The following is a 23,485-nucleotide window of genomic DNA, read 5'->3' on the forward strand; positions in this document are numbered from 1 at the left end:
TTAACATTCTTGTCCCAGATACGGACCACATTGTGATATCTCAATTTCTTGAGCGTCATTCGGGAACGAGAAGCCTGGCTGTTTGCTTAGAGCGGGGTCAAGTGTTGTCCGGCTCGCTTGGTCTCTTGCGCCAAGTCACGGAAATGTGTCGTCCACTACTTGTCGAACCGCTAGAAGGAAAAGAGTGCTCTAGCCCCCATAGTAAAGAGGCAAGCTTGACAATCAGAGGGAAGATACGCCCCTTGACCCGACGTCGCAACTTTCTCCATGGTCAAAAAATACCGACAGCTACACCGACAGAGGATCTCAAACCCGGAATTGATGCCAATGCGTGTTTAGAACATTTGGCAGGTGAAAAATATTTGGTTGATCGGCTTCCATCCGTCTTTGCGGAAGCTGCTCTGCTAGCTCCCAGCATCATTCATCAGATAGGGGTATACCTGCTTGCTCAAAGATTAAAAGACCGAATCTTTTCGAGCTCCCTGACCGCCAAGTTTGAACGAATGGACTTACTGTCCATTGCAGTCAACCCAACTGATATCATTCATCGGTCTGAGTTTCGCTCGATGGCGTTTATTGGGGATGCAATCATTAAGTTCCTCATAGCGAGACAGCTGTTCCTACATCATATATTATGACTAGACCGTTTAACGGGAAACGGTGGCGGCCAGCTTTTGTATCGACAGCGTTGTCAAAAAGTAGCTCTCGAGCCAACCAGAGATATATTGGTGCAGCTACCATTGCTGATATGGCAAAAGCCATGGTAGGCGCTTCCTTCCTCGACAACGGAATGGATCAAGCTGCTGTATGTGTAGCAGCAATGATTTTCAAGATTAAGTCTTGGAATACATCATCTCTGTACGATGGCACATATTATTACTTCTGAAGAGCTTGATGTTAAATTCCTGAATTAGGGAATCCAATTCAATCCGATCGAAACCCAGCTGGCATTGGGATAATCATGGGACTCCCAGTTCGTTTGCCAATCTCTCTCGTATTTGGCTCTTCGCGGGTCGCAATAATGTTTTTATCTAGGCGACTAGATGGAGCTTCACCACGTTCAATCTTTTCCACCAGCACATTGCTTAGATTCGCCAGTCCCTGCTACTTATGGTCCTCCTAATTCTGTTGAAGTAGTGAAAGAGTGGACGGGGAGTGACCAGACTCCTGGCAGTGATGCCTAGACCAGCTTCAATGTTGGATGCTATAGAAATGGGAGCGGTGTCGTCTGCACACACATTCGGGTATTGCCTACAATGTACCAGTAAGGGTCATCGAATCGCATACAGAGGAAATCGCTACTATCATACAGTTACATAAAGGGGATGCGGACAACTACAGCTGTAGAGGCTCTATTTGGAGAGTTAGCAGACTAAAATGAGCATAGAAATGTTGATAATCATGCGCCTATATGCATCCCAGCGCCAGAGCCCCAGCCCCATCGGGAGCGACGACTTACCTGGAGATCTTTGAGAAGGTATATAGGATAAAGCTCAAGGGTAAAATCGCATAAACAGGCAACCGCGCTACACAGGTATGTCAAATTAATACTATAGCTAGTACTATCCGTTCCAGAGCTCTCTCACGGGGAGCATTATAGCATTAATACAAACCAGAAGGGGATATCTACGAGTATTGTTAGGACCATAATGGTGTATTTAACCAGGGTATCACGCCGTTGAACGGTTATCCGGAGCAGGAGAGTCGCGATGGACAGCCTTGCTAGCGAGACTACCAAAACGTAGGCACTTTGGCCCAACCACCACCATTAATTCAGCGCCATTAGAAAGGTCAGCTGTTTATCGCCCGTACACAGCAGAGCGTATACCTGGGAACATACCATTGCACACACCATGAGGATATCGTCCGGTCCAAAGGTCTGATGAGCTCCAATCGAACATAGCATCGCATAGCAACAGTGAAAGGTAGTATCACCAGGAAGATCAAGGTGACAATAAATATTGCCTTGCTGCGACCCTTGAGATCCATATCAGCAGGGTAGGGGCAGGAATGTCGAAAGAAAAAACGACCGTATTCCCACATTTGATATAACACTTTTACAGCATTATGCCGAGTATGGCTTGTCACCGAGCCAAGGAAGCCTAGACCTGCAGTTCTTAGGGATCTAACAGCTGAACTGTTTCTCAGGGCTCAGAGGATCGTTTCCTCACCCTGTCCCCAGATCACGTTTGCTAAAAGCACCGAAGAACAACATGCAGCCCGTGGTGGAGGAAGGTGTATGAGAAAGATTCGGGCATGCGCAAACAGACTCATCTGCAACGTTTCATTGATCCATGATTTCCTTGCTGAATCTGATGCTTTCTGCCAGTGACGATCATGGCCCACATATGATCGTAGCTGTCCGTCTTGGCGTTCAGCAAAAGATCCCATTGGACAGGGATATTGTTCCTAGAACACACCACCAGTTCGGCGGCCAGGAAAAAGAACTCATTGACTGTATCGGTATCACGAAAAGGAGCAGAAGAGCAAGCACTGGGATTATGCACTCGGTATTATGCCTGCTGTCTCCGCTGCCATAAGTAAACGGCTAGCTACGGGCGACTATTAGGTTTCCATTAAACGGGTTAGCTCAATCGGTATCCCGCGCACCGCGGAATGGAGAAGATTAAACCGCGGCCCGAAACTCCTTTTGTTCCGCGGCCTGGTAACGCAAGTTGATATACCCTTCACCGGGACGACTTGTAGACATATGTTTATCCAATTACAAATTTGTCGACAACTTCATCCACTGCTGGTGCCCAATAATTTAATCCAAGTATTCCTGCCCCTGATACCTTTGATATTCTTGCTATACCCATCCTTGGTCCCCTTTTCTACCACACTTGTGGACTGCTGAAAAAATAGTCACAGATAGTGGTTCGAAGAGTGACGTATACTGGAAACGGTAAATTTTTATGATCATAGGAAGTAAAGGATGTTATCTGGTCGACTCCCTAACTCTTTCTATCCCCACACCAAGTGCAAGGTTGCACGCTCTGCAGATAGAAACAAAGAATACACCTTGGCATCCTCTTTGCCATGACCACCTTTTTGAGAAAAGGATGGAAGAAAATTATGACTTTTGTATAAGACACGTTTTGGGATAAGTGTGTTTAAGCTCAACCGATTACCCTTGGCTTATGCACTGGTATGACTATCTTCCTTATTTTCCCTTCGGCAGAGCCCAACCCTTCGATAGCGCCATCCTTGAAGATGACAGGGCCTTTAATGAAGTAGTCGGACCCACTGGCATCACTCTGATATAGGGAAGGAGCTAGACTCCTTCCGTGGTCATCCAGGTTGGGCATATCTCCCCACTTCCAATTAAGTGTCCCTCCGTATTGCTCTGGGAGGCTGGAGGGTTCTATATAGGCTAGTAGTTCTCGCCTTGATTCGGATGGAGACAGGACTGAGATTTTCGAGAGAGTGCCAGGATCCACCCAGTTTTTAATTATTTGCCAAGCTGTCCGAAATAGTGGCGGGGCACCGAGGATCTATTGCAAGTCAGGCTCAGTCTTCCAATAGATAGAGCAGAAGAGCGAAGAACGTTAACAGAAAACTTACAAATATACGACTAAGCGTCTCGGGATAATGCTTTGTCGCTAATAAAGTGGCCCCTTGTAGATATCGTTTTAAGTCAAAAAACTGCCTTAGTGTAACCCCACTTAGGTCAATAATATGTGTGGATGCTGTAACAGGAATTTCCATGTGTGGCCTTTCAAGTTGGTTGCAGAGTGGCATTACAAAATCCAACATATTCTCGTACAACGCATGAAACACGATCAAATGGCCCGGTGTTTGTGATGACGAGGAGGATGGTGTCACAGAAAATGGTGACATTTTGGACACAAAAGCTTCCATTCTCTCCTTGGTGAGATGCTTCAGTGGAAATACATATATTGGGAGGCCTCGTGAGTCTCGATGTCCTGTCCACTGCGAAAACTATTGCGTTGCCTGTCAGTAAAGTTTCGTTGATGAACTTGCAGCAGGTAGCACGGAAATGACCTAACACACCATCTGCCTAGAGAATTCGTACATCACCACGTCCATATTTTGGTAGAATGATTTGATACCGTGTTCTGCTTTCCATTCGTATGCATCCCGAAATTGCTCTAGTGCATTATCAATCTCGAACCTCTGTGCTCGTAGGAATCGTCTTGTATATCCGTCAATGTCAATGTCTCTAGGAGATCCTATGCTATTACAAGCAACAGGTTTATAGAGACGAAAGGCCACTCACAAAAGTATGGCACGGTCATTATCTGTCCATTCATCATTGGTTTGGGCCTTACAATATCCATGCTGCTCGCAGAGGTTCCGAAATCTCAACAGTTTGCTGTCCTGCTCTTGTGTCAGATGGTTTAGCTGCCCAGCCATCCATTTGGCTTCGGTGTCCTGTCGCGAAGAGTTCTTGGGCATGCCAAATGCCGAGTTCTCATCAACAAGGGAGTTGTGGGCTTCTGGGTTCCGCCAGAAAAGCACCATGATTCAGTGTTTGTCCGCTTATTTCTAAGAACAGACAAACAGAGCCTGGTTGCTTAACATATTCCGTCCTTTTTGGGGTAAATTTATAGTGTAGAGCTCCAATTTTTGACATCACTCAATCAGAGACCTCGTAAGCAAAAGATTTTTAAAGCGTATCTCGCTTTTGGACTGCCATAATTTTACTGGATTTTCCCGGAATGTCGCATTCTATGGGCAAACCCAATCAATATACCTCGGCATCTTCGATAGGGATCCGATAGGCTGGGAAGCCGGCACGGATAGTGGTAACCGGAACAAATCTAGGTCGGCGATCCCCACCTGTATTCAGGATAACGACCAAGAAAAGTGAGTAATTGGTTATAAGACAATGAACATAGTAAGAACTGAGCTGCAACTTACCTATTTATATACCAGATAATAAGGAGACTTGGGCATTACTCCAGCCGGAGCCAATACTTTAAAAGGTACCTTCTTTTTATGCAAACGCTCTCCACGATACTTTGCTAAATTATCGATAATAGGATTATGCGCCCAATTCTTTGTAGTATAGCCACCTTTACTATCTATAATAGGGTTTCCACATAGACCAACTGGGACCATGAGAAACTAGAGAAAAAATAAACAAAACAAAAGAGCATCAAAGCAAAAGAGCACCAATATAGGCCGAATGTGAAGGTCTTGTGGCTGTAAGGAATAAGACCCGCAACGTTCGATAAACTAGCATAGCTATCAAACAAGAAGAAAACGCTGAAGAAGAAAGAAAGAGAGAATCAACAAATTATGAGAAAAGAGGTATCACAGGAAGGAGGGGTCGAAATACACCACATGACGAATAGGCAAACGATGGCAACGGCCTGAGTATTCTAAAGGGCTTCAGCCCGCTACAGTGGCACCAGAGATGTCACTATGCCTAGGGTCTCAGTCTCTTACAAAGTATACTGTAAAAGGCATTCTATGATAATTGCAGACAAGATAATTGTTCTGATGAGGGTCTTCTGATTTTCAGAAAGTTATACACATCTACCCACATCTAAAGTAGTGTGCTTTTCTCCAGGCTATAAACTACCCCATATACATGTCCATATCCCCTATTTAGAATATCACCGGCCACCATACTATATGCTCGTCGTCTTCTTGCGTGTCAACACAACTCGCTTTAAAGAAGGGCGGTATAAGTTGGGTAACATTGCATTTTTGTTGGTCTTGCGGATAATTTTGGGGACAATCCGAGGTTGCAGATTAACCATGCTGGTGTCTCACGTTGGTTTTTCTGTGACGCCAGTGGCGTCAGCCAATCCCTCTTCCAACAGCAACTCTATCAATTGTCGGACGTTTTGCACCCAAAGCAATATAAGCACAACGCTTGCGGTCATAAATATTAGTATGCCGCGCCGCATGACTGACGTAAGTGGGCTTCCTAGCTCGTTCACTTTTTTTCTTTCAGCTTCAAAGGAACCGATTCTAAGGTAAGCCTTTCGGTATGGCCAGTGTAGATAAGCAAGTTAGATCGGCACACAACTGTAGGAAAGAATTGTCGTCTAGGGAACACAAAATTACTTAAGAAAGTGGCAGCGTCTAACCTTTGTAACAGTGAAAGGCCTAAATTTTATGATTGCAAATCTCCTTTTGCATGCGTCTGAATTGGAGGGTGGATATAAAAGCAGAAGCAAGATATTCTCTAACGAGCTGTGAAATGTGCCAATTTTTAAACTAAAACCAGGTCCAAAATAGGAGACGGGACATAATAAGTAAAGATTTATATTGTACTAGTCAGAGCTCAATCATTGAATTAACGCAATGCATCTGCTAATTTATTATGGAAAAGTTTAGCGCGAGAAACGACACCCCTGGATGTCCCATTTGACAGGAGAAAAACAAGGACTCTTGGAATGGTAGGCCGATTCCGAAGTACCTAAGGCGGGAATCTATTTTCCGCGGGTACCTCGGCGTTGGTCCATGGCCACGGCCAACTAATTTTAGGATTCTGTGTAGTTTCGGAAATGCTTGTGTGGTTCGACGGTGATCGTATCGCAGACTCGGCCTCGGACTTGTTCGGGATGTCGCGAGCCGGATGCACACCGGTCCAAAATATTCTCATCATTGCACCGCTAACTACACTGTATCACTTTAAACTTATGGCCTACACTATAATCGCATCGCGTGTCAATTTATGTTCAAATGGGATCCTCATTTAGGATCGAATAGCCTAACTAGGGTTAGTGTAGCGTTTTAATACAATGTTCAAATTCAACTCCTGTACCAAATAATTCTGCTGCCGAGGTAAGCTAATGTTGCCTTAACAATTAGGTTTACTCACACGACCACCTCTGCTCTGGTGTAGTGCAGTGCATTTTAAGAGATACGTCAATTCCTGCTACCTTTCTCCATAGCTTCCTTAGCTCTTCATTACGTGCTTGCCTCCATAACGCTCGTTTGCTCTCTTTATAACATGTTACCGTCTGCTGCTAGAAAGGTAGGCGTGATCGGGACTGGTATTATAGGCGCAAGCTGGGTTGCGTTTTTCCTAGCGAAAGGCCTTAAAGTAGTTGTTACGGATCCTGATCCCAATGCTCCCTCAAAGATATCGAGATACTTAGAGGATGTTTGGCCAGGCTTAGTTAAGGCGGGCCTAAATCCAGGAGCAAGCCTTGCGAATTATGAGATTGTAGAGGAAATCGATGATTACTTGGCGGAGATTGATTTTATCCAAGAGGCAGGCTATTTACTCCCGGACCTAGCAAAGCCTGGGCTCACATTGTACTAACATTGTTCTAGGCTAGTTCGTCCAAAGATAGGCCAGATAGTCGCCAATATTAGTCGCACTAGGCGTCAGCTAAACTCGACTCCAAAACCTAACCTCGAATATGTGCTATTATTGTCTGTTGACGCTGGTTGCAATAGATCACATGGGAAAGGTGATGCATGATGCAATTATATTCGATGCATACACATGCCAGTCTGACATATAATCATACCAGACATCTGTCTGAACGGGACCAACATGCCAAACCGGTATGGATTGAGAACCAGAATGATGCTATCTGGACGAGTGCGATGCACATTGGTTCACAGCTTTATGATTTATCAAGTCCAGTGTGATTCCCCGCACATTACTGGATGATTATATTTAATAGGCCAACGCAGTCCAGATTGTTCACTGCATATCCTTTCATACAACAGATAGGCCCAATTTCAAAATCTTACACCTGTCTATCATGTCTTAGTTGCGTGCTTTCATTGACTGGCTGGGATGTGGAGACTCCGACCTGACTCCCTGCTCCGCTCATGGGCTTATCTATGAGGAAACAACTGTAAGTATCAATCACCAGGTAACTAGGAGATATCTAATGTAGTATTTCCGGCAGACCACCACTGTCAAGCATGACAATACGGAGAATATCATTTCTGAAAGCCGCATTACCGTGATGACAAAGGATTTGACCACTGATAGCGTGTCAGACAGAAGTACCCTTGTTGGAAATACTGGTATGGACACCTGACTATGTACTCTACTCGGCAAATTTGCTGGGAGTATTATTATGATAGGAGTAAATACTGATAATATCTTTCTTTATAAAGGAGAAGCCAGTATTCCAGAGGCACCAACAAGGCCATCCAGTCCATTTGACAATTGCCCTGTGACATTGCAGCACATTAGGCTGGCGGGGGATACTATACTCCTCCTACCAGATCCGGATTTATCAGAAACCGTAAGTTGAAGCTACATTGATACCTTGGTTCTGACATGCTGATAAATCTAGATGGGAGAAATGGGCATGGAGCACAAATATTATTTATGAGCCGACTAGAGATCAAACCAAGTTACTCGGCTATACAGGCATTCTTGATTCCCTATCCCAGTGTCAATTATATTTCAATGCTATTATTATGTTCCGTGTCATCTTAGTGACTCCGCGTAAAACTCCATAATTTTGCATCTATTTAGAAGTTTGAGGTCCTGTGCATAAGACTAGACGGAAGTAGAAAGGTGTATTTCTTAGCTCTGCTTATCAAAGCTAGCCCTTCCAATGGTTGTATAGAGGAAATGCATTACCCGAGACTCAAAGTATCTAAATGTTCAGGGCATCAATAGCCTGTTATTTCAAGTTAGGTTTGAAAATAGTGCCCCTATGGCTAATCAATATTCTCCATCCATAGCATCATCGCCACTTGAGTAGCAAGCAGAAGAGAAAGAACAAACAGGAAAAAGCGTTAGAAGCGTACACGATAGTAAATCACCCTGGTCGTTAATATGCCAGGAAACCATTATCCAGTGATATAAGACTGTGAAAAGCCTTGTTTTTACACCGCATATTCTATCAAAGAACAAACCGATATCATCCTCAGACAGTATTGGCGCTCTTTTTTCCAACTTACAGCTTTACTGGACTTGCTCCTTAATCATGACCTGCTTCAATGGCATATGCCTGAAGGAAATAACCCCACCGTGGCTCGGGTGGTTCTGTTTCGGTCAACGCTCCCCCGTAGATTGGATGGACTGCGACAATGGCAGACAGGATGACAGCAAATCTGCTACGAGTCATGATAAACCACTGAGTGGCTCTTCGGAGTATCAAACTCCAAGACCATTATCCTATGAGGAAGACCAGCCAAACCCACCGGCCCTAGTGAAGAGTCCGAAATATAGTTTGTTCCCGAAACAATCCAATCCCTCCTCGTCCCCCAAGATACAGCGCATCAAACCAGCTTCACAGGCAGGATCAGAAGAAGAGGCCATAGCGGCGAGGACAGAAACTTTGCGCAAGGATCAGGCATCAACGGACCGAGTCAAAGGCACCTCGACTTCCAGGGATAGTGGAGAAATAATTGTTCTCCCGGAGCCATGATTTACCCAAACCAGTAAGTGGCGGCTGCTTGAGACCTTGGCCTGAACATGCTGATTTAAACATAATTTGCAGAAACAGGTATAATGTGTGTTTGACATGCTGGATGATTCGACCAAGGATCAAATTGAGCCACTCCGCTATTTGGGCGTTTCTTAGCATCCTCTTCAAGAACCTTTCATGTTGTTTCGTGTAAAGTACCGAGAGAAGACGAAAACGATGGGCTGTTTGGTGCCAAATTTCAATGGGAAGGAGCAGGGTGCATTGAAACAAAAACTGTATCCGTTTGTACCCAAGGACGAATGGCCGGATATTCATTATAAATGTGGATTTTCAATCCATGTATAGCCAGTGTGGCTTCTGTAGACAGGAATATATAAACCACCCAGAGTATCCGTCATTTTTTTTCGCCATCAAGCTTCCAACATGGACACCTTCCATTTCGCGACCTGTCGTGGTCTCTCCCCCCGAGTAAAACTTGTTCAGGTTTCCTATCTTTCCTCTAAGCACTGCACGCGGCACTGCATCCTGACATTCCATTACGATGGAAGCAACGCCAGTTTAACCGTGGATCACTTCAACCGTCTGTCTCAACAGAATCAACGCAGCAAGCTGATATGGATTGAGAATGATGCCCCGCAAGTTCAGGATTCTACCCTATATTCACCGAACTATACCTGCCCCAATCTGGGAGATATCGCATATGAGGTCAACGCAAGCGACTATCCAGACGTAACACACAGTTGTTGCGGCTTCATGTGGGTCCTACGATGTCGTGGTAGTACCATTTTTACTAAGCTAGTGTAGAAATGGTTTTATCGAAAAGTATACAAAGAACAAGTATCTTTTACACTCCGATATAACATCCTGTAAGTGCTAAAGCCCAACACACTGAACCTCCTAAGGCTTACGAGTCTCAAAGTCCAGCATGATGATCTACGTGGCCAGGAAACAGTCAGCAGACACTCTGCGCAGTGATTTCTATGGAAGGTTTAAGCGGAGGTAAAGAACTGTTCGTAAAGGTTAATTTCAAGTTTGTCTGATAGAAAACGAATCTCGGAGATATAGTTTTGTGCTCAAGGAAAGCCAAAAGTGGATACTTTCTTTAGTCTCTGAATGGTGTTAGCATCTTAGTCGATCATTGTATATAGGGACACTATTTTAGCGTTAAATGGAGCAATTTCTCAAAGGTACGGGGAGCGGAATGGTACCCCACAGCAAGAGACACGAAGTCACATAATACTTGTCTTATTTTGTTTCGCGGTCATATAATGGTACTATACTGCCAATCTCTGGGTCATGGCTCCGTACACTTTCAAGTGTTTTGGATAACACCCCCGCGCCATCCTAATGCTACATAGACTCTGCATTATATTTACTTCCAGTCGACTATTATATCTATTTCTCATTTCATTATAAGCTGCTTTCCTTATACTCCCACAATTGAGCTACCATGACATTCGCAAGCGATAACATACACGACAAATTTACTCTTGTTCAGGTACAGCGGATCAACACAGCGCAATGCGAACAGCACTGGACATTAACATTGAGCGGGTCAAACAAATGTACAATAACCATTACTGAAACTGGTCTCCAGAGAATCGAAGCGCCAACCACATTTTTGGACAGTATCGGATACTGCTTAACTTCTGATTCCATTACTATGAAGGAATTAAAAGACCATATACTTATTCCACCTCACATAACGAGTTGGATGGGTCGTTCTTGTGGAGCTTGTCCATGTGTTTACTGGGTGTGAGTGTATCTTTATTTCAAAATATGTGGTCTATTAACGTTATAAAGGTTTTTCGTTGTGCATGACCTACATAGAGTAGGCTATATCAATGAAGTCTCAAATGATGGGGTGCGGGTGTCTGAGTTAATGTCTAGGTTGAATTATGTGGAGTAACTGGTGTACTTCGGAAGAACATAGGCCTGGAAAGGTCTAGTCTCCGAGAGAATTCGAACTGTCCTGTATTGTTGGAGGAGGATATGTAGGTGATTCTAGAGCAAGATGGCCCCAGTGGGATACATGTCCCTAGATCTCGCTTCGCTTAGAATAGTCGAGAGCTCTCAAGTCCAACGAGTGGTTCTCCGCTACATGAGTTATAAGTGGTCAGGTGTCCTTGGGGCTCAACAATCTATAGCAGCATTTGCAACACCAACTCCGTAAAACACAGCCTATCCTAAGATATTGCCCACGTAATGTGGTGCCTGGCTGCGATTCTCTTTATAGCGATCATTTGTGTTGCTTACTATATTTGCTTACTTTTGGGAATCCTCCCCGAGCGTGTCTACGACCTGCGACAGAATTCATGGAGATACTACAGGCAAGTCTCCAAGAAGCCCCACTACCACATGCTCCCTTCCTCTCTTTGATAATATTCGCTGATATTTACATGGGCATAATGCCTGGCAGTCTCCCGTGTAAAAAAAAGTCAAGCGCAAAATCATGCCAAATCGGGTCCGATTCCGATCATTTAGTCACCAAGAAAATATTGCAGGGGCAGAAGATCTAGATGAAGCCAGGAAAGAAGATGGTGAAGGGACGTGTACTAGGATCCGATATTCATGGGGAAACTTCCTGTGGCAATATGAATGCCTAAGCGAGATTAAAGCACGTAGGGAATAAAGGATAGCTTACATTGACTATCAGTTCAGACTATCATCAAGGAAGGCTTTCAAGCTGTTGGTAGTACTATTGTTCCGTGGACATGATAATCTAGCGCAGTCTATATACGTGGCGCTATGGACTTCTAGGTTAGGAAGTGTCATTCTGCAATGTATTCAATTGGCCAGTAGATGTTCTTAACTGATATAATGGAGTGGGGCCGTAAAGTCACATCTCCCAGGGACGCCACAGTTGCAGCAGGAGCAGAATCCTAGCACTCGACAGGGAAACATCCAACAAGTTCCCACGCAACGCTACCCTTATGGTAGTTAACACTTTCTGACTTTGTCACCACTTTTGTAGATCGCAATATCCTGTACAAATTCCACAGCCAGTTAGCCCGGATTTTATTTTGCGGCACTGTGGAACACGGTCATAACGATGTAATGTACAAGTGTTGATCACTGCATTTTTCGTCCTTTTATCGACCGGACTTCTATAATAGTATCAGGCGGCCACACATGATACCCTTTAATTTTAGGAAGGAGTAAAGGCAGTAATTCTAGAACTTCTGAGCCTTATATGGTAACCACTGAAGATTGTTTACGAGTTAGATAGAATCCTTCGTAGTCGTAGACCTACGGTCTCTTAAAACTAATTGGTTGGATCTAGAGTTCCTGTAGGGATGTATGTACTGGAATAGGAGAGAAAGAAGAAGAAGAGCAGGTCAGTAACCTGGCTGGGAATTGGTTGTATGTCAAAACCCTGTCTAGGTCTACCTACAATGTTGGGGCCGATTAGGAGGAAATTTTCTTTCTACTTTTAGCTTTGTACAGTGAATCTTAATTGTCCGGAAACCTCATGTACTTTTGTGTATAGTAGTACTTCTATATTTAACCTGCCTTATCCCCTTACTTCTGCTCCAGGTTTACGTTGTTGAATATTCAAACTGCTACCCCTCACCGACTCACGTAAAATCTCAACACCTAAGTCTCTTGCAATATGTCTGCAGTCAACAGTGAGTATCAATAAAGGTCAAAGTACATGGTTCTGTCTCACTAAGGAGTATTACGCAGGCCTCCGTCGCATAGTTCCTATTTGGAATGTGGCAGAAATGCGAAAAGCTCGACAAGAGCTTTTCCAGAGGCTGTCTACTACAGAACTTGCAGGTCTTGTTGCTGCATGGTTTGGAACGGCTAGGTGGTCAAGGAGAGAAGGTTGGCTTGTCTTATAGCTAATAACATTTATTAAGAGTTGATGCTGATTACTAGTAGACTGTTATAAGCTTATTACGAGAGCCCTCGACGAGACTGCCGGAGACTCTCTGCGCAAGAACGTACGAAGGTTACAAGGATCGAGATGCGAGCAGTTGACAGAGGCCCTTATCTCAATGGCGGAATATGAAAAGAAATTCAGAGACGGGCTACTTAGTGAGCAGACCTCCAATAAATAGGCATACCATACTAAGAGGATAATAGATATATCCACAACAATTGAAATTCCAGAGATCTACCTTCCCCAGGACATACCAAATGAGAAAGTGCCATATCCCGGTTTTATAGACGAAGAACAGGGATCTTGCACGTTGGTAAACCCCTGGGATATTACCCAGAACCCGACTTTCTATAGTCAGGAGACAAAGAAGACCCGTCTGTGGTCTCAACAAACGCTTGATAAGCTAACGTATCAGGCTCTAAGCGTGCTTTTGAAATGTCTTTTGAGCTATATTGAGCCGCGTTTTCGAGAGGTATACTCTCATAAGCGCGGGATAGTCCCAAGTTGGTGGCCTCGCGCAATAAAGTTCAAAGGCAAGAATAACTATGACAAAGCCGGTAAGACCTGCCACTATAATTGTCTTATCAGTCTCTGATCCAGTCATGAACAGTGACTGTTGCATTGATACTTTATATTATATTCGACTTGCACTCGGAAGGCTTCCGAGTTGTCCATGCAATAGATGCAATAAAACTCCATCCCAGGCTCATCCCCCAGGCCAAGGAGATCCTATACTCGATAATGTTTGTTCGACAGTTAGAAGAATCATACCGAGGAGACCTTTGCAGCACAGTGGTAAGAGCAGAAATGGCCGTAATGGGCAGAGGGGTTGCCCAAGGAGTACCGACAGACCCAACAAGCAAACCCAGTGCTATACGACAGGCTACTGGAATACCACACCCTTCCATTTCCACCGAAGGCACGGCTGAAAGGCCTTACTACATTGTCCTGGGAGTCAACAGCCAAGGGAACTTTTTTCGCTCAGTATCAAGATCACTCAATATTGACAACCTTAGTTTGTCGGCCGCCGAGGAAAGCTTCAGGCAGGAAGTGTCCAGGGTGAAGGAGCAACGGAGAGCTTACCTGTCGCAAGTCCTATATTGAGTCAGATTAAGAGTGTTAACAGTGCCAATAGCATCGCTCTTTGACATTGAAAGGCTAATTATTTCTTAAGTTTGCCATGTTTATCGAAAAAACCGTAGCTCCTGACTGTCACCTGCTTGGATGGACATCGCCAGTCAGACTAATACTTCAAGGAGTGGTGGCTTTGGGATGTACCCAGCGATTCATGCACAAACGTACAATTGCGGTGGCAATTTGCGAATGTCATTTCTGTTTTGGAAAATAACCAATAGTTATCTAGAGGGGCCAGGATGACAGCGAGGCAGGAAGCTTTTCCTCTCCTTGAATTGAGACATAGCCAACCGCCCAGAGCTATATTACTCGATGTACCTTTTTTTTGAAAGTCGAGACAACTTAGGCAGAGAAACACAAAGCATGTGTCAACATAAATTGTATTCGGAATACACTAGCAATTCTATGGCCAAGGAAATCAATGCATGAGGGTCTGAATTCCTGAATCTCTGCCTCTATCTCACTATTAAATACTGCTCAACTTGACACGTATATCAATAGTCAAAATAGGAAAATTGCCATATAAATAGAATCATGGAAATCGGTAGAAATCACGAATCGTCATGGCGATGGCTGACTAATCGGATATATCGTTATATTCCCAATAGCGGTCTTTTTGGTTGACACACCCCCCCAGCCATCGGCATGATCCTTACGCAGTGTTGAAATGTGTCAATCTCATGATGATGATGTTGAATATGCAGTACACTGGCTACTATGCCTGTCTATCATGGGCTACAGGTACTTAAATACCTGTATAAGCTTCTAGAACTTGGCTCCTTTATTCCGAGCATTTTGATAAACTCTCGGTGTTTCTGTATAGATAAGGCCTTGGTTAATCTATCTGCAGGCATTCTTACTGTCTCTTTCTATTAAACTGCAATATGTCCTAATTGGATCTCTTGTTAAAGCCAATACTAATAAATATTAATATGTTTTAGCTATATTAAGATAAATGGCTTTTTATTGTTTAATAAGTAAATTGTCTGGTAATTATTACAGAATACTGCTATTTGGTGCTGCGGATCAAACTGAATAGCATTAAATAGATATTTCTACCAGAATATATTCTTTATAGCTTCTAATAAAGCAAGCAGTTCTGCTTCAGTAGTTAATATTAATACTGTCTTCTGCTTGGCAGCTTGCCAATCCACTGGTCCACTATATAGCATACAGATATAGCCTTGTGAGCTTTTTTGATCTAAGTTATCTGTATATATAGTATTACTGGTAACCATAAAGACATCACTATTCGCTTGGCTTATTTGACTGTATTTAATTGCAAGCTTTCGGGTTCTATATAGATACTGAATCAAGTAGTCTATAGCTATAATATACTACAGTCCCGGATTTATATTAAACTTAGTTAATTTTAATACTATTTTTATAATATCTGATTATATGATCACAGCGGGGTAGATTAGAGATCCTATCTTCTATATATACTGATAGATCTAACTTGTAGTTACAGTTCTATTATACTTCTGCAGAGTAATCTCTAAACTAGGCACTTGTAAAGGTCTATTAATTGCTAAGTGATATCTCTTGGTAATCCAGTTAATATAAGCTTTATATAATAGCTATAGCTTTTGATTTGGCTGATCCTGAATAATTTAAATACCAAGAAATATCTTTATCTTATTAATCTCTTAAAACTTATATTAATATTTCAGTCCTTGCACTATCTTCTGGACAAGCTCTTTATTCTCTATATAATATAAAATTAATATATTATTAACAAAAAATATTATAATTACCCTGTTACCAGTAAATAAATATATATCCTCATTAACTAATATTAACCCTAGGTTTTGTAAAGTCTTTAAGAAATTCTTCTGCTATAGACATAGTATACAGTATAAGCTATATAGCGCTTTATTTAATAATAGAATATAGTCTGACTTGCAAAATCTATCTAGATATTCTATATAGATAATCTTATTAAGCTTACTATTAATAAATATATTCAAAGTATTATATTGCTTAATCTCCAGGTTAAATACTGCTGCAATAGCTATTAATATTCTAAATATTCTTGCTACCAATATTGCTGCTATCTTATTCTTACAGGTCATAATCTAAAGATCTTCTCTTATATAAAGATATACCTTACACTTGTATAAAGTACTATCTATATTAAGTTTATATATAAAGACCTATATAACTGGCAGAATCTATACTGGTTCTTCCGGCTTTTAAATCTTTCTAAATATCTTATAATTCTACAGCCCTTCTAGCTCAGACTGAGCAGCAGCTTTAAAATAGTTATAGAGAGAATACTTTAATACTTCTTTCTAATTCTTTAGTAGTGGCAGTAGATTATTAACTTTCCTACCTATTTAGCTTGATTCCTTTGGACAGTATATCTCACTTGCAAAGGCATGATATATATAGTCAGATTCTTGCCTTGTCCTGTAAGTACACCTTCCTTCAATAATAAGGCTTGTATTATCTACATCTTGTAATCTTCGCGCTCATTATATACATGGGGATTCCAGCTCTATTTCATGAGCATGAGTAAACTCCATAAGCTAATTCTCTGGACTCTATTCAGCTGACTCTTCTGGTTGCAGTGGTTTATCAGGAAACTATCCAGGAATTTGCCCATTATCTATTGGCCCAGATGTTGACTCAGGTGTAGACTCAGGTGTGGACTCAGGTGTTAAGAGATTATTGACTACCTGATCTAGAGACTTTCCTTTCTCCTGGCCTTGCTTAGTTTACTTAATTTGCTCATTATTCTCACTATTCAATTCAATTTTAGTGTCTTATAGTTCTACTACACGCTGAGACTCCTAAATTATCAGTTTATTAAGCTTTACAACTCTAGATATCTCGCTTACCAAGATATTATCTAAGACTGGCCTTTACAGGTTATAAAATTCAGTTTTATTAAAAGTTATATCCTATTAACTAGTAACCTTAAAGTTATAGTATACAGCTTGTGGATTCTATATACGCCATAGGTTTGATGCTTTAAATCCAACTAAATACTCTATCCAGGCATGTAGTACTATCTTATCTTTCTTTAGAATATTATAGTGTAAGATATATATTTTATATCTAAATATATAAATATTAGTAAGATTAGGCTTTTATCTATATAAGTACTTAAATAATAAGATCTAGTATTCTAATAATATACTTCAATCTCTAACTGGTATCCAGTTAATTAAATAGACTACAGCTTATATAGCTTCTGGCTAAAGTTCTTATAGAATCTTTACTTATATAATTAAACTATAAGATTATACTATAATTACTTCTCCAGCACGCTTGATTTTACTATTCTGATTATATATATAAGCCGCTAAATAGATAATCTGGATTCTATATTTCTTAGCTAACTATCAATATCAGTTCCTAAGTATCAGATCTTAATCAGAGAATAGGTATTTTATAGTATATCTAAAATATTACTTTATTTAGTTAATAAAGTGCTCAATATAATTAACTAGTTAATTCTTATATAGTGATATATATAGTATATTCCAGCCAGTTATACAGTATATAAAATAGATAGTCTAGATATCTCTATTATATATTTTAGTTATCTAGATTATATTAAAATAAATCTCTTTAAACAGTTTCTCTACTTATATAATCTCTCTGCAAGATATCTGCCTTGAGGCCTTTAATATTCTGTAAGGTTTATATATTGAGTTATTTAATTAAGATAAAGACATGATTTTAACTCCTATTATTCTATTCTTAAGATACTTAATTATATTATTATATACATGTCCCAGTCATACATGCCAATAACTTTTAGATACAGTTAAAATAAGCTCTCTCTTAGATCTCTTCTATACTATAAATATAGACTTCTGATTCTCTGGAATAGAATTAAATTTAATTATCTCAAGCTTATTTATAGTAAAGAGCTTATATAAAGATATTCTATCCTTATCTTTAATAACTCTACAGTATTGATTAAGGTAGAAATCTTGCTTCTTTACCTGGCTTATAGATATAACACTGGTATAGAAATCAGGTATATAAAATATCTCTTTAAGAAATAAAATACACTTATTTCTGTTTAATAATATATAGTAGACCTTAACTGTTCTATATTCTTTAATATTTATTATTAAGTTACTGGCTTGAAGGTGAAATCTATTATTAAGTAATTAGAAACTAATAAATTGGCTGTAATTATTATATATATATATATTAGCTCCAGAGTCTACAATAAAACTGTCATGCAGTATATATCTGTTCTGATAAGCTATATTTACTATATAAATAATATTCTTCTTAGCCTGGCCAAATAGTATAATTAGCACTTTATATACTATTAGTTTTTTATCTAGTCTTTAATTTTTCTTTACCTACTTCTCTACAGCCTGTAGGGCTTGTGATAAAGACAAGGAACCTCTATATATCTTTTTAAATTATTATAATATATTAGTTAAAGGCTTCCAGTCCTTTTGTCTAATTAACTTATTTATATATGGGCATACAGAGAATAAATACTTCTCTCTATATATATAGTTATTATATGATTTTAGTCTAGATTACTGCCTTTAATTATATTCTTTATCTCTATCAGACTGTTCTTAAAATATTATAAATATAGCTTCTTCTTAGCTTAATTTCTTGCTAAATCACTATACAGTTATAAAATGTGACTTTATATCCTTAATAGTATTAGATAGACTCAATATCTCCTGCTTCCTGACTACCATACGCTTTATTATTGCAGTATAGGATTGATTAATTAGATATAGAGCTTTAAATAAAGCTTATATAAATCTATCTTCTTATATATCTAGTAGACTAATTTTATTATAATTGTATACAGTATTCTCAAAATTAATAAGCTATATCTCTAACTTTTTAGAGTAACTTAGACTGGAGTATATAGTATTCTATCTATTCTCTATATATATCTAGTATAGCTTATTATCTGGCTTAAATCACTTCTTCAATCGTAATAGTATATTCTGAACTAATATTATATATTAAATTAGTCTCTGCGTGTCTTGAGCAATAGTTAAATATAGATAGTTATATAGATTTAACATGTTTTATTAATATTAATTATACTTTATCTGCTAGTACTGATATACTATATATACTCGCTTCCACTACTTATTATTAAGGTCTTCAGTCAGAAAATCAGATTCTTTAGATACTTGCTTTATCTTATTATTAGACTTATCTGGATTAATATAATCCCAGATATCATTATTTATTATAATATTCTTTATAACAGTAATCCAACCTTTCCAGTTATTCTGGCTGGCCAGAATAATCTGAACCCTTAAGACATTGGTTATATTAGTAATATCTCAGTAACTCTACTAGTATATAGTATTCTGAATAGCTTTAATTCCAATTTAGCAGTCCAATCATTGAGTTCAGCTCCTTTCAGCTTAGATAGCGGTAGAATTATATCTCTATAATTTCTAGTACTTCAATAAGGGCAACTCCGGGCTCATAACTGTTAACATAAATTATATTCAGAATACACTAGCAATTCTATGGCCAAGGAAATCAATACATAAGGGTCTGAATTCCTGAATCTCTGCCTCTATCTCACTATTAAATACTGCTCAACTTGACACGTATATCAATAGTCAAAATAGGAAAATTGCCATATAAATAGAATCATGGAAATCGGTAGAAATCACGAATCGTCATGGCGATGGCTGACTAATCGGATATATCGTTATATTCCCAATAGCGGTCTTTTTGGTTGACAGCATGTAATCCTTGTTTACTATACATTTTCATAATTTATTCCTTCTCTCCATCAAAAGTAACCATAAACTAGGTACCCACCACATTTGAGAAAGACACTGGTAGATAGGAAAAGGGTTTTTGCTGGCTTCATTGCGCTGTCGGTAAGGGAATAACCCTCGGCCGACGACGGGCGGTCATGGATCAATGCTTGGCACGGCCAATATGCACTAATAATAATACGTGTCTCCACACGAGTCGGTCCACATGATCAGTATATCACGTGATAAGTAGGCGCTAATCAGCCCTTTCTCCCAGGACGGTATATCACCTTCCCTTGGTCCCCCTTCTAAAACAAATGCCCTGGAAGATTCCGCCTTTACGAATTAGTTGATGATGTACGAATACCTTGAGCCAGAATAGGTTGTCTTATGTCTCTTAACTTCCCTTATATTGACTCGTTGCCGACTCCAAGCCAGACTTCTCCAGTCGATCCTGTTTGTTGACATCCCGTTTGTTCTAGGTTCTTGTCGGAATAACCCGCGTCGATTCTGTACATGTTCACGACTTATCCAATAGATGGATAGTTCCAGCTCTCCAGATTATAAGGCGCTTTATCTGAGGGCAGAGGAAGACAAAAGAAAGGCAGAGGAGAATCAAAAGCGGGCAGAAGAGAGTCAGAAGAGGGCAGAGGAAGAGCGGGACCAAGGACGAGAACGAACACGGCCAACGACCTTTCTCGAGCTCCTTCGCCTGTGCCACTCCCTTTTCTCGCTGCAGCTACGAGTTGAAACCCCGTCTCGCTCTACGACTGGTAAAATACCCCCGCCGACCGGGAAATATTGTCCGTTGCGGCTTCGGCATTGGGAAGATTGTGCCGCCAGACAACAGGAGGTTTACCGCTCTATTTGCGCCTATCTGGAGACTCCAGGGGAGACCGCCGCGCAACTATTCTCGCCCCGCCTTGTGCTGGAGGACCTGGGGCAAAGGTTTGGTGAAAGAGCTATAAGTAGTGAACAGGATCTGGAAAGCTATAAACGATTTGGTGTGGAGAACTATGTTCATGACATTATCGCAGAACTTTGCAAGAACCCTGCTGCCCGAGACCAATTTGGCTTGGGCGATGGGGTCAAGTTTGACAATCATGCAAACGCCCTCGATTAAACTGAGGCTGATCCGTCCCTACTGGCTGAATCCTTGACGTACCGGTGTTCTAGACCAGATCAATTTTGCATCCGCCGCGTTGACGGTGAGAGAAATACGTTTCTTACCACAGTCGAGTATAAGCCACCTCATAAACTGTCCGTCAAGAACCTGCGCGCCGGCTTGCGAGAGATGAACTTTTGGGAAGAGGTGGTCCAGCCCAATTCCATCCCCACGGAGGAATCCGCGAAATTGTCGTATAATGCAGCCTGGCTGACCGGATCGGCTATAACTCAAGAGTACCATGTCATGATCCAGGAAGGTCTCGAGTACTCATATTTGACGAACGGATTGGCATTGGTTCTGTTATATGTCTCTTACGATGAGCCGGGCACGTTGTACTACCACCTGTGTGAGCCAAACATGGAGATCGATCTGAATGATGACCAGAGCTTTGATCAGCCGTTGATGACCATTGCACGGGTATTGTGTCTGTGTTTGCTGTGTTTTGGCGCGCCGGTCCGCGACCAGGCCTGGCGAAATAAGGCACGGAAGCAGCTACCGGTCTGGAAGACGAGTTTCGATCATACCCGCTCCCAAATCCTGGAAAGAGAATTACGACAAAACCCGCCGAGCTCCGAATATAGTCCCTCGGTGAGTTCCGGACGGACGGTCTCCGAGTACCTCCCGTTGTCCTCTCCGGTGGAATCTCCTACACAATGATGTTGAATACTGACCCGGTCTCGAGCCCACTGCGCGCCGAATACCATGGTGCGCGAGGATTCTCCAGACTCGGATACGGACTCCGCTCCCGGCGGGCGGAAGCGTGGCTTCAGCCAGGTTACGTTATCTCCATCATCTCCATCAGTGCAGCGATCAGCCCGTCAGACAGGCACCCGGCCGAATGAACACGGTCGGTACCAACACAACGCTCAATTTTGTACCCAGTGATGTCTGTTGGGCCTGCAGCAAGGAGGCACACTGGATGACTGCTGCCCGAATGTCGAGCTCCATCGACAGGGTGGCACCAGCAACCAATACTTGATTGACGCCAGCGGTCTGGTTCGGCGGATTAAGCAGCAACTGGACCAAAATCTCGACATCGACTGTACCCCCATGGGAGGATGTGGAGCATCGGGAGCGCCCTTCAAAATCACGTGCACCGCATATGGGTATACGGTTGTCGGAAAAGGAACCACGTCTTACCTGTGGAATAAGGTCAAGCGAGAGGCGGATATTTATTGTATCCTCTGGAGAGCCCAAGGGCGAGCCGTCCCGGTCTTTCTCGGCACAATCGACCTGGCCATGATCTACTTCCTGCACGGGGCTGGCCAGATCAGCCATATGCTCCTGATGGGTTGGGGCGGTGAACCCATCCACAAGTTGGAAGATGTTGAGACGATCAGGCATGAAGTTTCGCGATCACAGAAGGAGATTTGCTCACTCGGGGTATTACACCAGGACCTTCGGCCGGATAACATGCTGTGGAACGCCGAGCTAGAGCGGGTGTTGATCATTGACTTTCATCGTTCCCAATTGGATAGCCGGCCGATGAAAAAGCGAATGAGGTTACGAGAGCAGCACTCGTGTGGGGCCGAGGTACACGGGCGGAAGCGACTTCATATTGGCCAATAGCTGCATGTGCCGATGAACTTGCCATTCACAAAGCTTGGATTCAAATTTATAAGAAATCAAGTTGGATGAATTGAGTTGGCCATACAGAAATGCGAAGAGACACAACGTGACCTAACCTACTGCGCCCTGGCTCACTTTGGATGCTTTGACATTAGGGTCAGTTCCGAAACGGCCCGTCTTTACGTACTCTGGGACTATGTTGGAAGTTGGCATGATGGACATAGTGAGTGAGCAGCTGCGGAGCACGCCATCTCAACTCGGAGTAGGAATGCCACTCCATTCTGAGGCAAAGAAACTCCAACCCACCCTCTTGAGTTGACCGGTGTGTAAGGACGCTTGTCACAGAATCGATTGGCTGCCTAGTGGCTGCACGGGCATTGAGCGAGGGCAATCGAATAGAGTATCTGGTGTACTCATTCATCCAGCAAAACGATCTTAACAGTGAAGATATAACATACCGGTCTCTGGAGCCCAGGTATTATCTTGTTTAGCTGATGGGAACGCCATGCCACCGCTACAGTCCGAGCGCCATGGATATGCTCCCCATCAGACGCCGCTTGTCTTCTACTCTCGGTTGTACACTCTAGGCCTTGTAAGTCTTTCGTCCATAGATCACGGTTCAGGTTACCGAAGCATGGGTTCTGTACGGCGCTCTCCATGTCCTCCACAG

At 41.9% G+C, this 23,485-nt stretch overlaps 6 protein-coding genes across 6 annotated transcripts; 5 read left to right on the forward strand and 1 right to left on the reverse strand.

The window, feature by feature from the left end:
* Positions 1-3,119: 3,119 nt before the first annotated feature.
* BDW43DRAFT_322201 (SEC14 family lipid-binding protein) lies at positions 3,120-4,485 on the reverse strand (the record flags this gene model as incomplete). The annotated part of the gene is made up of 4 exons (XM_032049517.1): positions 3,120-3,494; positions 3,565-3,942; positions 4,015-4,156; positions 4,241-4,485. 4 exons carry the CDS (start codon positions 4,483-4,485, stop codon positions 3,120-3,122), a joined length of 1,140 nt encoding a protein of 379 aa, XP_031896255.1.
* Positions 4,486-8,888: 4,403 nt separating this feature from the next.
* BDW43DRAFT_303162 (uncharacterized protein) lies at positions 8,889-9,332 on the forward strand (the record flags this gene model as incomplete). Its single annotated transcript, XM_032045377.1, has 1 exon — positions 8,889-9,332. The coding sequence occupies one exon, from the start codon at positions 8,889-8,891 to the stop codon at positions 9,330-9,332; it is 444 nt and encodes a 147-aa protein (XP_031896256.1).
* A 423-nt stretch (positions 9,333-9,755) lies between these two features.
* BDW43DRAFT_315001 (uncharacterized protein) lies at positions 9,756-10,307 on the forward strand (the record flags this gene model as incomplete). Its single annotated transcript, XM_032047965.1, has 3 exons — positions 9,756-10,087; positions 10,137-10,198; positions 10,252-10,307. The coding sequence occupies 3 exons, from the start codon at positions 9,756-9,758 to the stop codon at positions 10,305-10,307; spliced, it is 450 nt and encodes a 149-aa protein (XP_031896257.1).
* A 2,638-nt stretch (positions 10,308-12,945) lies between these two features.
* Positions 12,946-14,322, forward strand: BDW43DRAFT_315002 (uncharacterized protein; the record flags this gene model as incomplete). The annotated part of the gene is made up of 5 exons (XM_032047966.1): positions 12,946-12,961; positions 13,020-13,160; positions 13,218-13,373; positions 13,422-13,775; positions 13,829-14,322. 5 exons carry the CDS (start codon positions 12,946-12,948, stop codon positions 14,320-14,322), a joined length of 1,161 nt encoding a protein of 386 aa, XP_031896258.1.
* A 67-nt stretch (positions 14,323-14,389) lies between these two features.
* Positions 14,390-14,788, forward strand: BDW43DRAFT_288317 (uncharacterized protein). The gene has a single exon (XM_032043270.1). It carries the CDS (start codon positions 14,399-14,401, stop codon positions 14,564-14,566), a length of 168 nt encoding a protein of 55 aa, XP_031896259.1. The 5' UTR covers positions 14,390-14,398; the 3' UTR covers positions 14,567-14,788.
* A 5,828-nt stretch (positions 14,789-20,616) lies between these two features.
* Positions 20,617-23,441, forward strand: BDW43DRAFT_322202 (uncharacterized protein; the record flags this gene model as incomplete). Its single annotated transcript, XM_032049518.1, has 4 exons — positions 20,617-21,165; positions 21,208-21,882; positions 21,961-22,120; positions 22,157-23,441. The coding sequence occupies 4 exons, from the start codon at positions 20,617-20,619 to the stop codon at positions 22,813-22,815; spliced, it is 2,043 nt and encodes a 680-aa protein (XP_031896260.1). The 3' UTR covers positions 22,816-23,441.
* Between the last annotated feature and the right edge of the window lie 44 nt (positions 23,442-23,485).

The sequence above is a fragment of the Aspergillus alliaceus genome, assembly GCF_009176365.1.
Source record: "Aspergillus alliaceus strain CBS 536.65 unplaced genomic scaffold BDW43scaffold_53, whole genome shotgun sequence".
In the NCBI taxonomy this organism is placed as follows: domain Eukaryota; kingdom Fungi; phylum Ascomycota; class Eurotiomycetes; order Eurotiales; family Aspergillaceae; genus Aspergillus; species Aspergillus alliaceus.

What these genes read in the sequence shown, in the direction of transcription:
- BDW43DRAFT_288317 (XM_032043270.1), top strand. Translation starts at nt 14,399, where the DNA reads ATGTTTATCGAAAAAACCGTAGCTCCTGACTGTCACCTGCTTGGATGG.